This window comes from Cetorhinus maximus, chromosome 10 (assembly GCF_964194155.1).
Source record: "Cetorhinus maximus chromosome 10, sCetMax3.hap1.1, whole genome shotgun sequence".
NCBI lineage: Eukaryota > Metazoa > Chordata > Chondrichthyes > Lamniformes > Cetorhinidae > Cetorhinus > Cetorhinus maximus.
Window position 1 is genome coordinate 43,344,841 of NC_135888.1, and position 16,469 is coordinate 43,361,309.

Sequence of the window (16,469 nt, forward strand, 5' to 3'; positions counted from 1 at the left end):
TTTGTTTAAAACTGCACTGTTTTTGAGAAGTACCAATGTGTTTGCAACAATTCCAAAATTTGAAGGCGTACTGCTTTTCGGGTGTCTTATTGCCCAATTGTAATCATGTGATTTCAGTTCTTAGTGACACTTTTAAACAACCCTTGTTGGCCAACAGTGCCATGTGACTGATCTGTTTGTATTGCTTTCTAGTAATCTCACTGGCTGCTGATAAGGACTGAACTCACTGTCTGATTGGCAGGGATCTGAACCAATGCCAGTAAAGGTTGGCCAAGTGGAAGGAGGAGGCTTCTCCATATGTAGCAATGGCTGCCTGACCCTGTTACAGCCACAACCAAGCCTGCTCCTAGCTTGACCTCCACTACAGTTCTAAATCTTCTGCTGCACTACCCAAGTTCAACAAGTTAAATTTGTATAGCACCTTTAATATAGGAAAACATCCCAAGGTATTCCACTGGTGTACTATCAGACACAGTTTAGCAGCAAGTCACGTAACAATCTATTCCAAGAGTTTGGTTAAAGAATTAGGTTTCAAGGAACATCTTAAAGGAGGAGAGGGGGGCAGAAGATTTAGGGAGAGAATTCCAGAGCTTGGGGCCCAAACGGCTGAAGGCAGCGCCATCAAGAGAGGGCAAGAGGCCAGAACTGGAGGAATGCAGAGATATCAGGTGCTTGTGGGACTGGTGAAGGTTGCAAAGTTAAGGAAAGGGGTGAGGCCATGAAGGGATTTGAACACTAGGGGAAGAATCTTCTGTCGGCTGGGCCGGTCAGGAGCGGGCGTAGAGCCGATCGCCACCCAGAATTGGCTGCGCGCAGCCAGTTTATGTGGGCGGGCCAATTAAGGCCCACCCAGCGTGACAGGCGTCTGGTAGCACCCAGCGCTACGTGTGTGTGTGTGTGTGTGTATGGGGATGGGGGTGGAGGTGGGGGGGTGGGGGGGGTGGGAGGGAGGGAGAGTCGGGGCCTGTACAGAGTGCAGAAATCTCCAAGGCACAGAGCTGCCTCAGGGAAATTAAGTTCAAATTGAAAGTTTAAAATAAAGACAGATTAAAATTATTTAGACATGTCCCCTCATGTGACAGTGTCACATCAGCTGGGACGCATTTATGAAATGTTTGAAAAATATTTATTAATTTAATAAAATCTTCATGAAATCTCATCCCGCCCGTGGATGAGGTTTCATGAAAAACGCGAAGGCCACTTGGACCCTTCGCCTCTGGCGTGTGCCCGCCGAACGAAAGATCGGAATGACGCGCGGTCATGTCGGGACGCACGCCCAACATCACCACGCATCATTTTACGCGCCGGCGTGCAGGGCCCGCCCACGCACACTGATATGAAAATTCTCCCCGGGATAAAAATGTTAAATTTGAAGCATTGACAGGTGAGAGCCAATGTAGGTTAGCAAGCACAGGGATGATGGGTGAGCCAAACTTGGTGTGATCGTTCAATTCAAAGCACCCTTATTCCTCTTACATCGCACCCACAGAAACATTTCTGACAACTGAATCTGGCCACTATTGGACTACTGCTGGAGAACAGGAGTGCTAGCTATGAATCAGTTCGCTTGGCTTGTTCAGTGACCTCAGAAATGTTTTAAGTTGAAAGATTTACACTTTGAACCCAGGACTTTACAGTGAAAATCTTACCATAATCTTGGGCGGGACAAAGTCTTCACCGTCACAGGACAGCAGCTCCAACTCCTTCTCTGCCTCCCAGCTGAGATCGTCAAAGTCATCATCTAAAGCACCGCATGAGGTCTCCAACTCCTGACCTGGCGTGACGCAAAAAGGAGATCCGACAAGGGTTACCATGGAGACATGGGCTTGGTTATGGCTGTGCCACCATTTGAATAACCGTTTCATAAAGAAACACAGTCAGGGCTGGGCTGGGAATGTGCCCCATCTGTTGCTTCAATGTTGTGTGGCTTTATTATGCAAAGCAATGAGCATCTCTCACGAGGAGAGGCGGTTACAGTCACTCCTGGGAACTAGGATAGCAGGGCCAGTGAAATAAATGGGATGTGGATTATCATATCACTTCAGGGACTGACAATCAGAAAGCACAGATCACACTACGCACATAATAAAACACAACACAACTATCCCACCTTCATGATTCTATTCAGTCACTGAAAGCCAATGGTGATTCAACATCTTGCTATAAAACAGGGGCAAACTCAAGAGCCAGAATTTGGAACATGTTTAAATAAAGTGGAGTTGAACTCAATTTTGGTCCAGTTTGGATGATTCAGTTTAGTTGTTTTCTATTTCAGCTAGCCCCAGTCTAAGTGATGCCTCAGCCATTTTCCACATTAGTAACTAACGCACAGACAACACAGTATCCTTTCACTCATCAGCTGGAGGACGTCTGTAGAAATACAAAATATCTTTCAGTTGTGACATCATCAAATACTTCCTAATCAGGTAGAGCACAGCCTATATATAGGAGAGGCTTCCTTTACACTGTCCTATCATGGTTCCAGGTTCATAGAACTTGGGCTAGATATAGTGAGGGTTTCATGTGTAGTGTCATGTCACTCATTCCAAGGTCAGCTATGATTATGGGCTAGACATAGGGTAGGCTCATTTTCAGTGTCTTAATACACACTCTGACCTAGGTCAGTCCCAGCATATGCTTGATAAAGGGTAGATTTAATTTACACTGTCCCACCAAGCACCCTAAGGTCTGGCACAACATGGGTTAAATTCCATTTAAACTGTTTCATCTATGTTTCAGGACTCTTCCAAGAGCTTTAAAGCCAAAGTTTCAATTCTCCTGAATACTCTTCCCTAGTGATTCCTTTAGACTGTGCTTTGGTTGCTGTTTTTTAAAAATTTATTCTTTCATGGCGTGTGGGTGGCACTAGCTAGGCCAGCATTTATTGTCCATCCCTAATTGCCCTTGAGAAGGTGGTGGTAAGCTGCGTTCTTGAATGTGTGGTATAGGGAGGTGGTGGCGTAGTGGCATTGTAATCCACAGACCTAGGTTGATGCTCTGGGGACCTAGGTTCAAATCCCACCATGGAAAATGGTGAAATTTGAATTTAATTTTTAAAAAATCTGGGATTACAAGTCTAATGATGGCCATGAAGCCATTGCCAATTGTTGTAAAAACAACATTTCTTTAGCGAAGGAAATCTGCTGTCCTTACCTGGTCTGGCCTACATGTGACTCCATAGCAATGTAGCTGACTGTTAAATGCCTTCTGAAATGGCATAACAAGTCACTCAGTTCTCAAGGGCAATTAGGGATGGACAACAAATGCTGGCCTAACCAGCGAAGGCCCCATCCCATGAACAGACAGGTGGCTGCTCAGTTTAAGCCTCATCCTAAAGACAGCATCGCCAACAATGCAGCAAGCCCTCAATGCTGCCAGCCTGAATTCTGTGCTCAAGCCCCAATTGTGGCTTGAACCCACGACCTACTGAGCGAAAGATGAGGCAAATAAAATGACATGCAAAGTGATAAATGAACCTACTGTCTCGAGGGTCGCACATCAAGTCAGACTTCACTGGCGTGGGGTCACTCCAGGAGCGACCGAAACTCTTCTCTTGTCGCTCAGAAAGACCTGAAAATTGGAAAAAAATTAAATATGCAAACATGTACACACACACACCACATACATTGCAACACACAAGGACACACACACAGAAACACAAACACACATTCTCTCACACGCACAAAGAGAAACAAACATGCACAGATACAAAGGCGCACACACACAAACAAACAGACATCATGCACACAGACACACACAAAAATATATATAAAACTACGCAGTCCTGGTGTAGAGTGTCATTTGCTGGGAAAGCATGTTGTGAAATTGTGAATGCACTGCCCCCAATTTTCTCGTCCTTTCATTTTATATAACGTAAACATAGTATATACATATAACAAGCCCGCATGCATTAATGCCAGATACATGGGGAGGGTCGGTGGCAGGAAGGGCATCTGGCTGTAAAACCACTTGCCAAACCCAAAATAATGGTTGATATAAAGGTGATCAACCAGCATTCTGGCAACCTTGTGTAATATGGGAAAAGCTGAAAGAGGAAGGAAGGAAAGATAGTATGTGCATATAACATTATACTGTACATATCTATACATAGTCATACATGCTCCACATGTGTCTGATATATATACACACACATGGGTATACTGTATATAAGTGTATATGTGAATATAAATAACCTATACAATGTATGTACAATTTAAATGTATTTATATATTTTCTACAGGTGACATATATACACAACATATACAATACATAAACACATATATAAACATGTATACAATGTATATGTATATATAGCATATAGATAATTTACAGAACATATAAACATATCTAATGTATATACGCAAATAGAAATGTAAATAACATGTCTGGTGCACATGTATGCAGGTTCTAACCCATGTATATAACCAATACGCAGCGTAAACATGTATAACACACATGTATCATGCTTAAAACACAAATAATAGTTTCTCCTGCTATTATTTAGATTGAGTTATAGGTCAGTTTTCTGATTCGCTGTTCACCTCTCTCTTCTTTTAAACGCTCTTTAAAATTTACCTCCTTGACCAAACATCTGTTCACCTGGCCTCATGTTTCCTGTTTTGGTTTAGCATCAACTTTTCTCTGATTATGATCCTGTGAAGCGTCTTGGGATGTTTCCCTATGTTAAAGGTGCTATATAAATTCAGGTCATTGCTGATGTTGAGGTGAAAGTTTGTTCTTAGGCCGAGTAAGTGAACCAGGAAGGAGCTGATTGCTGCTTACCAGCAACAATGGAAGAAGTAAACGTGCCCTCTGTCCAAATCCACGAGGATCCCAATGGGATATCTGCGATGTAATTGTGAGTCTTACTGCCTGACCAAAAGAAGGGTGTGAAACATAAGGCTTTCTGTAAGCCACCCTCCCCCACAGGAACCAATCACAGAAGCAATGGCATTCCTCATGCTCACTAGCATCGAGCTCACACAGTGCCCTTTCCGAGTCACCTGCACACTTCGATACACTTGGATAGGACACAGCACGCCAAGGGGAGGGGTCAGCACGGGGAGGGGAGGGGTCAGCGTGAGAGGAGGGGTCAGCGTGTGAGGAGTGGCCAGTGTGAGGAGAGGGCAGCGTGAGGAGAGGGCAGCGTGAGGGGAGGGCAGCGTGAGGAGAGGGGTCAGTGTTGGGTGGGGTCAGCATGGTGAAGGGAGGGGTTAATGTGGGGAGGGGAGGGGTCAGCATGCCGAGCGGAGGGGTCAGCATGCGCACTCCTTATGCTTCTGAGACACAGCAACACTCTGCCAGCATCAGGAAGCTCTAGAATCTAATCGCACAGCTGACCGCTCACCACCCAGGTCCATCTTATTAATTTCCCATGTGTGCTGGCTGTCATTAGTGTTGAGTCTCATCATAAGTAAGCTGCTCAGTGCTCTTAATCAATTCTGACACTGGCGCCTGAGGGGGTGTCTTTAATTAGTCTTTAACATAAGCAAGGCAATAAGGTACTTAAAGTGCAGATCACCATTAAATAATGCATGAAAGGACTAAGCTGGGAACGGGTGATGAATCTACTGGAGAATTTAATAAACAATTATACACATACCCTGGAATGGGAACTGCTGGCCTGTCCTCTATCATAACTCAGAGGCTATTTTTAGTCCCCTTCTCTCAGCTGCTTCCTTTCCTGAATTTGGCACCTCCTCTTGGATTTTGCAGGTGCCAGTTGCCCTTGCATTGTAGTGGCTATTTTTTCAGTGGGAGCAGCGCTATTACACTATGGGGTGGTGTCATTCCATCCACATCCAACACATGCAGGTTCTGGGACGAGACCCTAACCAGAAACTGTGAACAATGTCCCCTCTCTAGCCTGGGATGGCTTCCCAAACTGAAGAAAGAACTTGCATTTATGCAGCATTTTGTCTCTCAAGAATGTCTCTGTATTGAATCATTCTGTACAGATCCTGTTGTTATACACCACGAACATTGAGCTGGACCTCGCTGGATAAATTATGGCATCTTAACAACACAAGCCGTTATTAATGTGCAAATCATCCAGCAACTTCAGGGAATTCAGAGATACGCTGTTAGTCGCAAATCTCCAGACTTTATGCACCTCTTGCTTCATATAAACAGCAACTCACCCATAGCGTCTCCGTGATTCTCTATTTGAGCTTCCGATGGCCAATTCCCCAGCTCCCTGGGGCCCTCCAAAAGTCTCCAACTATGAGTTAGAGTCAGAGACTTTGGACGGTTCCGTAGTACTTACCTAGAAAGTTGCCCAGGAAATGTTAGGCAGAAAAATCCTAATCTAACTCTGGGTAACTACATAGCTGATCTCCCAATCACTCACACTGAAGCCCCCCCGAGCCCCGAGACCCTTACTACCACACCCCCGACCTGCCCTGGCTAGTCCCCACCACCCGACTCCTCCAACCCTGACCCTACCTGACTAGCCTCCACCACCCAAATCCCCCACCCCCTGATTCAACCTGACCAGCCCCCACCACCCAACTCTCACCTCCGACGCCCGACTCCTCCCCGAACCTCCGACTACTCCCCGACCTGACAAAACCTCCCGACCAGACCCAACTACCCCCTGACCTACCACCTCACTCACCTGGAACCCTACCCACCTGCCATCCTACCACCTCACCCACCTACCCACTTACGTCACCCACCCTACCAATTCACTAACATTCACACTGGGCATTTAAACTTACCTTCAGGCAGCTAGTGCTGTAAAAAGGAGGGTGTGTTTTCTGCGCTGATTCTCTTCACTGCTCTCTGTGAGGATTCCTGCACTGAGGGAGTTCTTCTGTATCATGGGTCAGAAGTCAGAACCTTTCCAATGTATCCAGGTAAGTGGTGGGTTTTCTGTCTGGGTAGTGTCGGAAACAGGGGTTCCTACTCTGATTGGAAGTTTTGGGCCTTTATTTCTATTTCTTTACCTCATTTGGCTCTAAGTCATCCTAGTTCCTTCTCTGTTGATTCTGTTTCTTTCCCAATCCTTAACTCTCATTGCTAAGGAGACATTTGATCTCATCCTTCACTAAAGTCCCAGATGCTCTGTTGGTCTTGCAGTACTCCCACTCCCAGCAGATAAATATTTTTCAAGTTGGACAGTGTTGGAAAGTTCTCTCTAATGGCATACACGATAATATGCCCCACTCCAGCAGGTTCCAGTGTGGTGTGTCAGACTTGGCTCAGTCGGTACCACTCTTGCCCATGAATCAATAGGTCATGGGTTGAAATCTAAGCTGACACTCCAGTTCAGTACTGAGGAAGTCCTGCACTGCCAGTGGTGCCAACTGTCAAATAAGGCATCAAACTGAGGTCTTGTCTGCCCTTTCAGGTGAATGCGAATGATCCCATGGCACTATTTCAAATAAGAGCGGGGGAGTTCCGCTCAACGTCCTGCCCAATCCCTCAGCTAGCGTTACTAAAACAGATTATCTGTTCATTTATCCCACTGCTTTTTTTGGGAGCTTGCTGCACACAAATTGGCTGCCACGTTTCCTACATTACAAGAGTGACTTCACTCGAGAAGCATTTCATGGGCTGTAAAGTGCTTTACGATGTCTGGAGGTCGAGAATGGGTGCTATGTGAATACAAATCTTTCTTCTATTCTTTGGCAACCCTTGCCAACTGCAAATGTGCAACTTTTGTACCATTGCGAGCATGAACAGCCCTGATAGCTGGCACTTGTTACAATGTGATTAAGATGGACATCATAACACAGGATGCATGGCACCAGCTGATGGTCACTGCATAGCTCACCTGCTTTCAGTTGCAGGAAACACCAGTGTGGATTCAGGAAGTAGCGAGTCTCCCATTTTACAGTCATTCAAAAATAATCAGACGCAGAAGGCACACCAGTGCATACAGAGCAGTTTCCCATTGCTGTCCTGAGATCTGAGCTAAAAGTAAATGCGTGTTGACTCACCAATCATTGGCCTCCTAGAGGTGGGATTTTGTCAGACTAACACACTGCTCTCGATCTTGCTCATATCATCCAGTGAAGGGAAGCAAATCAAGGGAATGCTTTTGGAAGGTGATACTATTGCAGCATCCTTAAGGGAAGTGGAAGAGCCCAATCAAAACTATGGAATTTGTCGTTTCAATATAAGCGCCAATTTTTTTTGTTTCCTTCAGTCTTGGACGTTGCAGCTAAGGGCAGCATTTATTGTCCAACCCTATAGTTGCCCTTAGAAGATGTCAGAAGGGTTACTTCTTGAACCGCTGCAGTCAATGTGATGAAGGTATTCCTAGTGGTTTGCTAGGCCACATCAGGGATTGGTTCAGAGACAACTACATTGGCATGCGACTGGAGTCACATATAGACTACACTGGATAAGGATGGAGGGCTTCCTTCCCTAAAGGACATTAGTTCTTTCATTGGGACTTTCTGACACACTAATGCCAGTTTATTAATTTCAGTTTTTATTTAAACCTGGGATATAAATTCTCAAAATGCCATGGTGGGGTTTGAACTAATTTTCTCTGGTTTATTGGTCCAGGCCTCTGAATTAGTCCAGTACCATGACCGTACCTGGGATTTAATTAAGCTTCCTCCTCCTTGTCACAGGACACCATTTGGGCAATTGGTGCCCAATTTGTAATCTGGAGCTCTGAGTGGGTATTGTAGGTGCAACACCGCCTGGTGTCCCAACACCATGCTTCTCAGGATTGTCCTTGTGATCGTGTGCCCTAACATTGAGTTAGTGAATAACGTCACTCAGCAGGCTGGCTTCACCACTGAGTGGCACTGCATCTGTCGACTCATAGTTACTCTCTCCTAATCAAATTGCCGCTAGTAAAATTATCATCGTCTTGGTTGGGAGCATTACATGAGCTTGAGGCATTCACTCTGCCTTAAAAACCCACTAAACTTCACCAAACACAGCCAAACACCACTGATACAGTCAGAGGTAGGAGACAAGTTGGGAGTGCAAACAGGCAAAATCAATACACTTGCTTCCACACTGCACTTAAACCAGCAGATAGCAGGAAGAATCCAAATGTGAAAGGGAGAACTGACACACTGTCAACAACGCATCTCGCACAAGCTCAGGTTCCTGCTCCACTGCTTCAGTACAGTGGGAATTGCCTTCTCAATAAAGCACGCCTCTCACTCCTGGAGCTTGGACTGTAGCACGATCATGGAACCGGTCAATAGCGAACACTGGAGGAGGATCATGGGAATACCTTCAAACAGCTTGGATAAAAACACTGTCCAACATGGCAGAGACCAATCACTGCCACTGATTCATGCAATGGAATCTCCTTAAAGATGTTTCTTCTTCGCTCATCAAACAGAGGAATGCTCCCTCTGCACTGTTAATCCAGCACTCCCAGTCAGGAACAGCACGGGCTAGATACCAAGTAAGAAAGATTTACATTTACACAAAACCTCTCCTATCCTCATGTCACCATAAAGTGCTTCACTGACGTTAATTATTCTGGAACAAAAACAGAATTACCTGGAAAAACTCAGCAGGTCTGGCAGCATCGGTGTAGAAGAAATCAGTTAACGTTTCGAGTCTTCATGACCCTTCGGCACTCGAAACGTTAGCTGATTTCTTCTCCACCGATGCTGCCAGACCTGCTGAGTTTTTCTAGGTAATTCTGTTTTTGTTTTGGATTTCCAGCATCCGCAGTAGCTTTCAGCTTTTTGTTTTTATCTCTGTGTTTAATTATTCTGGAGGCCCATGTAGCAGACAAGTTGCACACAGTGAGTTCCCACAAACAGCAATGAGATGAATAATTGGTTAATCTGTTTTGGTGATGTTGCTTTGAGGAAGAAATGTTGCCCAGGATACCAGGAAAGCCCCCGGCCCTTTGAAAAACTGAAATGGGCATCTTTCATATTAGGGCCTGACACACAAACTGGAAGACAGGCAGATTGACACAGAAACAGGAAAAATGACAGCCTAACGCAGAAACAGGCACAATGGCGGACAGATTAGCACACAAGCAAGAAGAAAGACAGGCAGAATGAGACAAATGGACTGATAGGCAGGCAAGGCAGAGTGACAGTCGGACCACTCCCGACTTACTTTGAACTCTGATTCTTCGACTCCCAACCATTCGAAGATGTTTGCGGAAATTTCTGCAAGCAAATAACAGGATAATTAAAATCATCGATAATTAATATGAGCACCTTAAGGAGCACAACTGGGTAATGTTGCCACTGTAACTCCATTTATATCTATTTACTACAGTGAAAATAATAGCGATGCACAACCACAATGTACTGGAGCAGCAAACAGACTGCACTGCAAATGGGTTGTGTCTTAGCGCATGTAATACCACATATTTTGAAGTCCCCATTGCAACACAATGGCCCACAAACCTCTGTAATGGGTGGGAGAATTTGTTGTCAACCTCCTGTCCCCCACACCAGATGGTGTTTTCCAGTTGCCACTGGAGGTCTGGCAATGCATCACCTGGTCACCCATCACCCAATGACAGCGCCTCGCATGGGAACATCACAGTTACATCACAGTTTTCCACAGACAAAGAGATGTCAATATTTGAGAATGGAACACACTCTTATTCAGTCACTCACTTCCAGTTGCAAGCACAGCCAGACACAGAGTGCATATTCCTTTGCTCTGCTGCCACAGTGTTCCTCAGCATCAGCTCAGGAATGGTGCCTATCACTACACCAATCTGACACTTCTACAGTCCCCACTGAGGGGGTTAAGGTCCTAGCTCCATTGTCCTGGTGTGTGCAGAGAGTGTCCACCTGCAGTCGGCTTTCCATCCACTATAATTAACAGCCAGAAGTCTGCAAATTCACCGTTCATGCTCCCACCGGTGTGAGTGTGGAATATTTACTCCTTTGTGTGTCAATTAGTGCTGAGCTAGGGGTCATTTTGTGCTGCCAGTCCACAGCCACAGAGAGCTGGACTGAGAGTGACCCAAGCATGTTCCAATAGGGCCCTTATAGTGGAGAGAGGAGACAGTCACCTTGGGCTAAGGCAGTGGGACATTGTGTAAACCACAGCAAAACCAGTCACATGGCAAGACATCTTTTGGGTTATGTGACAGCCTGTCAAGTCTTCGATAAGAGGAGCCAGAGGGGTTTAGCAGTGCAAAGAGCCACATACCTCTGGATCACAGTGGCACACTCATTCTCCCGCTTTCTCCTCTTCCTTTCCATGCAGCCTCGGAATGCCCTGAGGGAAAACGTGATTAACATTCACCTCTAGCTGAGTTGTATATTGAAAATCAAGTACTGGTTTGCTAGACAAAGAGAGAAGAGTTGCTATGGAAATAGGAAAATAGAAGTACTCACGATATCCTTTATGACAGAAAGGTTGATTGGCAGTAAGAGAGAAAGAAAAGATATTATTAATGATTCTGAGTCAGATATCCAGTAACACACAGAGAGACTGTCAAATAACTCAACAAAGAAACCAACAAATCCATGCTACCCACTAGCCCACCACCCCCTACACAACCCAGACAATAAGTCCTCATTTCTCAAGTAATGTTAGAGAATGCAATTCAATTTGGCCCTGTTTTGTAACCTCCTCCTTTATTAGGAGGTTGAAGAGACATTAGAACTGAAATGATGCCTTGCATTATGATGTCAAATGTTCATTCTAGGGATGTGCCAGGTTGGCATTTATTGGTCATGCCAAGTTGCCTAGTGAATGTGGCAGTAAGCTTTCCACTTGAACCATTGATTGCATTTTGATAGAACGGAGTACTTGCTGGCATTTCAGAGAACAGGTAAATAACAGCCACATGGTGTGGGATTGGAGTCACATCTGCAACAGACTAGATAAGGATGGAAGATTTCCTACCCTAAGACATAATGGGAATAAATTTTAACACATTCAGATATAATTTCTTTGTTAACTATGTAAGCTGATACCTTAACCAGGTTAAAAGGTTAACTGGGAAAGCTTGCCCGAAAGCTTAATTCTCCAAGGTTATAAAACTGGTTGAAAATAAGCCCCGGTTGAATGCTCGTCACTAATATTGCACATTGTGCCACTGTAGCTCTGTAGTTGGATTGTAAATGAAAGTCTTTGTTTACAGAGCCCAGCTTGAGAGCAGCAGTCATTGCATCTGCTGTGTTAACTATTCTGTTTATTAGCAGGGAAGGGGTTAAGAATGCCTGCTCATTATTTTAGCACTCTCACTCAATTGATTCATATTCAGAAACACCTGAATTACATGTGCTGCACTTTCAGTGATTTTATTTAATCTGATTGCTGTCTACATACAGAAGATGTGAGCTATTGTATCCTGGGAATAATGGGGCTCCATATCAGGTAGGGTCTTGGCTGCGTCCTGTACATCAGTGAGGTGATTCAGAGGCAACTTATTGACATCTGTTGTGTCTGAATGGGCACTACGTAAGAGGCGGGTCCCTGATCCTGTGTGCAATGGTGTTCCTTTGATGAATGAGTCTTTGATAATTTATATTTTTCCCATTACATGTTTAGCAAGTACTTTGGCACAAGCAGATAGACCAGTGTTGACAGGAATCATGGCATCTGCCTATCAGTTTGAGAGAAAAAGCCCCGGTAACCCATGTGATATTGACTCTTCTGCCCTACTTGTATTATTGAATGTTTGAAAGCAATTCTGCAACAAAGTGAACTGTCTATATCCTAAAATGAAATGGCAAACCCTAAGGCAATCCTTTCCATCTCCTTGTCTTATCTCCTCCATGTCATTCCCTCCACTTCCCACTCTTTCTCCATTCCCCCTCCCTGCCTGGGTCAAATCATTTCCCTTCTCAATTTGAAAGCCTCGTCTGGTCCTGACTCCCCATGTTCCACACCATGGAGGGATTGACTGGTAGTTATTAACGAAAGAGAAATTGCATTTATATAGCACCATTCACAACCTTATAGCATTTCAAAGTGCTTCATGGCCAATGAAGCACTTCTGAAGTGTAGTCACGCTGTAATGTAGGAAATGCAACAGCCAATTGTGCACAGTAAGGTCCCACCAGATAACCAGATAATCTGTTTTCTGGTGCTGGTTAAGGGCTAAGTGTTGACCAGGACACTGGGAGAACTCCCCTATTCTTCTTTGAACAGTGCCGTGGAATTTTTACATCCAGTTTGCATATAGAACAATAGACAACAGCCACTGATGTATATGGGCAACTGAACCCCACCGTGAAATATCAGAATACAAAGTGCTAAACTGTTCAGATGACATCCCTCACTTGGCAAATTGATACATTCCTATAACACAGCTTAATTTCACACGCCAGACTATAACCCTTAAATGGGTCATGAAATTAACCCCTCTTGCACAAATCCTAGTGTAGGGTTAGCGCGGGCTGCAGTGTGAAATGGCCAACATCAGTGCAGCTGTGCAAATAGCCCTGGGAGACTGAGGGGAAACAAAGGGCCATCATCAGGGCTTTAAACAGACAGTGAACACAATGGCCCCTGTACCCCAAGTGGAACTCCCTCCCTAACAGCACTGTGGGTGTACCTACAGCACATGGACTGCAACAGTTCAAGGAGGCAGCTCACCACAAGGGCAATTAGGGATGGGCAATAAATGTTGGCCTAGCCAGCGATGCCCACATCCCATGAATGAATAAAAAAAGGTGATTTAATCTCCAACCCGCCCACTCAGTTCCTAAGTGAGTTAAAGTCCCACAAAACAAACTATCCCTTCCCCATGAGCAACAACTGGCCCACATCATCGAGGACAAAGGCCACTCTGGCTGGCTTAGCTCATTTAACATTCCCTTTAGTGATTCCAGAGCATTTGCCCTCTTGCCTCTGTCAGGAGATTGTGGATTCAGGACTTGAGTACATATCTTGGACTGACTTTTGAGTGCTGCATGGTCAGAGGTGCCATCTTTCAGATAGGACATTAAACCGAGGATTTTTCCTGGCCAATATCAATTCATCATGCAACACCTCAAACACATGTTTGGTTAAACACATAGCATGCTTATACTATAGAGTGGGATTTCAGTTGCCCAAATACATCTATCTTTCTCTCTTTCCATTCCAGCCTCTCCCTAAACCATAGGAACAGAATAACTGGTCTTTTATCGCATTCACAATTTGTAAGAGTTTCCGGTGAAGATTGCTGTCCTGTTTCCTACATTCTGACAGTGACTACACTTCAAGAGTACTTCACTGGCATTTTGGGGTAATCGGAGGTTATGAAAGTTACTATAAAAATGTGATTTCTCTTCCTCTGCTAATACCAGCAAGACAGATTAACTGGTCATTCATCTACTTCACTGTTTGAGGAATCTTGCTGAAAGCAAATTGGCTGCCGTGTTTCCTATAGTGACTACATTTCAGAAGTATCTAAATGGTTGTACTGTCTTCTGGGATGTCTTAAGGCCTTCAAAGCTTTCATTGATTCTTTCTTTCTATTCTTCCCTCTGCCAATACCACCAAGACAGATTAATTGGCCATGTATCTCATTCGCCATTTGTGAGATCTTGCTGTATACAAAATTGGTTTTATATTTGCTGCTGCTGCCGCTTGTAGCTACTTCTGCTAGGCGATCTGCTCTCATGGTACGTCACACTCGTCTGTCTTGCAACATCCTCACACATCCACTGTAGCTTGTCTGCAACCACATCTGTCATCAACCATGCCTAGGTCAACACACAATTTCTGCTGCCCTCCACTTTGTCCTCCAGAAGAGATCTCTGTAGTTTTTCAGCTCTGATCAAATGATCAAAATACTGATATTTTCTTTTCTGAATATCACTTTTTAGAATTCTTTTTGTTCTTGCAATTTCAAGTGCCTCTTATTGGTCTTATGGTCTATATGTGGAATTTTCAGCACACGTCTTAGCACTCACATTTCAAAGGCATCTTTTCCCCCCCCCACAGGTCTTTATTTATTGTCCAGGTTTCTGAGGCTGACAGGAAATGAAACACCTTATGAGTTTTTTCCTTATTACAAGCTTGAGTTTTTGGTGACTGACAGTTAACAGCCAAGCATTTCCATTAACTGGTGCATTTGACATGGCAATGCCTCTACCAATCAGAGTCCACTTGCCAATCAATCAACACTCTCTTCTCATACAGTATAAAGTTGTTGCTTCCCCTTACATAGGTGTTCTTGCGAATTGTCCTGATGAATACAAGACAAAAAGCTTGACAAAATGTCTTTTTTCAGCAATACTCAAGACATCAGAGTCCACAAAGGAGTGACTGTCATCATTAAAATCTAGATAATGTCAACAGCATCTCCCAATTGGTCGTGAAGATGGCGGTAAGGATGAGATTTATTTTTTGTTTAACCCATCGCCTAGGTAACACAGAGGAGTGAGAAATTCTGGGGCACATGAAATACAAGTGATGATATCAGGGCTTTGAAACCTCTCTGGATTCAAGATCAGAGTAATCATGGATCCCTTTCATTACTTAATCTGTTCACTGCCATGGCAGATTATCATCAAGAAAGCAATTGGTTGAAAGCCTGCAGTTATTACATAATGCATGGAGCACAGCTGGTACATTAAATTTACATTCAGTTGTAAATTCACAAATGGATCGCTCGCTGTACATGCTAGCTGTCTGAACCTACTGCTATTCAATATTCAGCGTAAGCTCATTAAACACCAAACTGAACTCTCAAGCGCTGGCATATCTCACACGTTCAACAAAAAACCACTGATAGGAATAATAGGTCAGAAGTGCTTCAGCGAAGGCTTCAATGTTGGGTGACACCCAATTAGTTCCAAATTACTGGAATGCTATTTAGGGTCTAGGAAGTATGAGGACCAATGCTTAAGCCCCAATAAGTACACACTGTTTCTGTTATTACTGAATTCAGGTGCAGTTTCCTTTCATGTACTGTACACACTGGATAAAAGAGAACAAATCCTCACATGAGAAACTGTGCAACTCGTGCGTGGCTCCCTATCAGCTTCTGTACATTAGCTGTACAGAAAGAAGAAAAAGGTACATTCCATCTGGTACTTTACAGCTTATGCACGTCTCAGTGTTAGCTCCTATATATGTATACAGGGAATCATTCATTTTCTGTTACCCATATCATAACTCTCACCAAGTCTCGTTCACCCTTCACCTGTGCCCACTACCTACATGGCTCTAGGACCCTGAATGCCTCAATTTTAAAATTCTGCTCGTGCTCAAACTCTCCATGGACTCGACTTTCCCTATCTCCCTAACCTCCTCCAGCCCTACAACCCTCCAAGATATCTGCACTCTTCAATCCAGCCTCTTATGCATCCCCCACTTCCTTCACCCCATCACTGACAATGCGCCGTTAGCCATCTTAGCCCTAAGTTCTGAAATTCCCTCTCTAAATCTCTCCACTTACTAAATTGGTATGTGGGATGAAGGGGTTGTCCTATGATGAGAGGCTGAGTAAATTGGATATATATTCTCTGGAGTTTAGAAGAATGAGAGGTAATCTCATTGAAACCTGCAAAATTCAGAAGGGGCTTGATAGGATGGATGCTGAGAGATCAATTCCGCTGGTC

The 16,469-nt window shown here is 44.3% G+C and overlaps 1 protein-coding gene across 1 annotated transcript in view; it reads right to left on the reverse strand.

The window, feature by feature from the left end:
- The window catches only part of nsmfa (NMDA receptor synaptonuclear signaling and neuronal migration factor a), a 66,008-nt gene that overhangs the window by 26,445 nt on the left and 23,094 nt on the right, over positions 1-16,469 (reverse strand). Inside the window, exons 5-9 of the mRNA XM_078550355.1 lie at positions 11,301-11,306; positions 11,113-11,181; positions 10,057-10,109; positions 3,481-3,570; positions 1,650-1,774 (exon numbers count right to left, since the gene is read on the reverse strand). Of these exons, the coding sequence (XP_078406481.1) occupies positions 1,650-1,774; positions 3,481-3,570; positions 10,057-10,109; positions 11,113-11,181; positions 11,301-11,306 (343 nt within the window). The remainder of the gene's footprint in view (positions 1-1,649; positions 1,775-3,480; positions 3,571-10,056; positions 10,110-11,112; positions 11,182-11,300; positions 11,307-16,469) is intronic.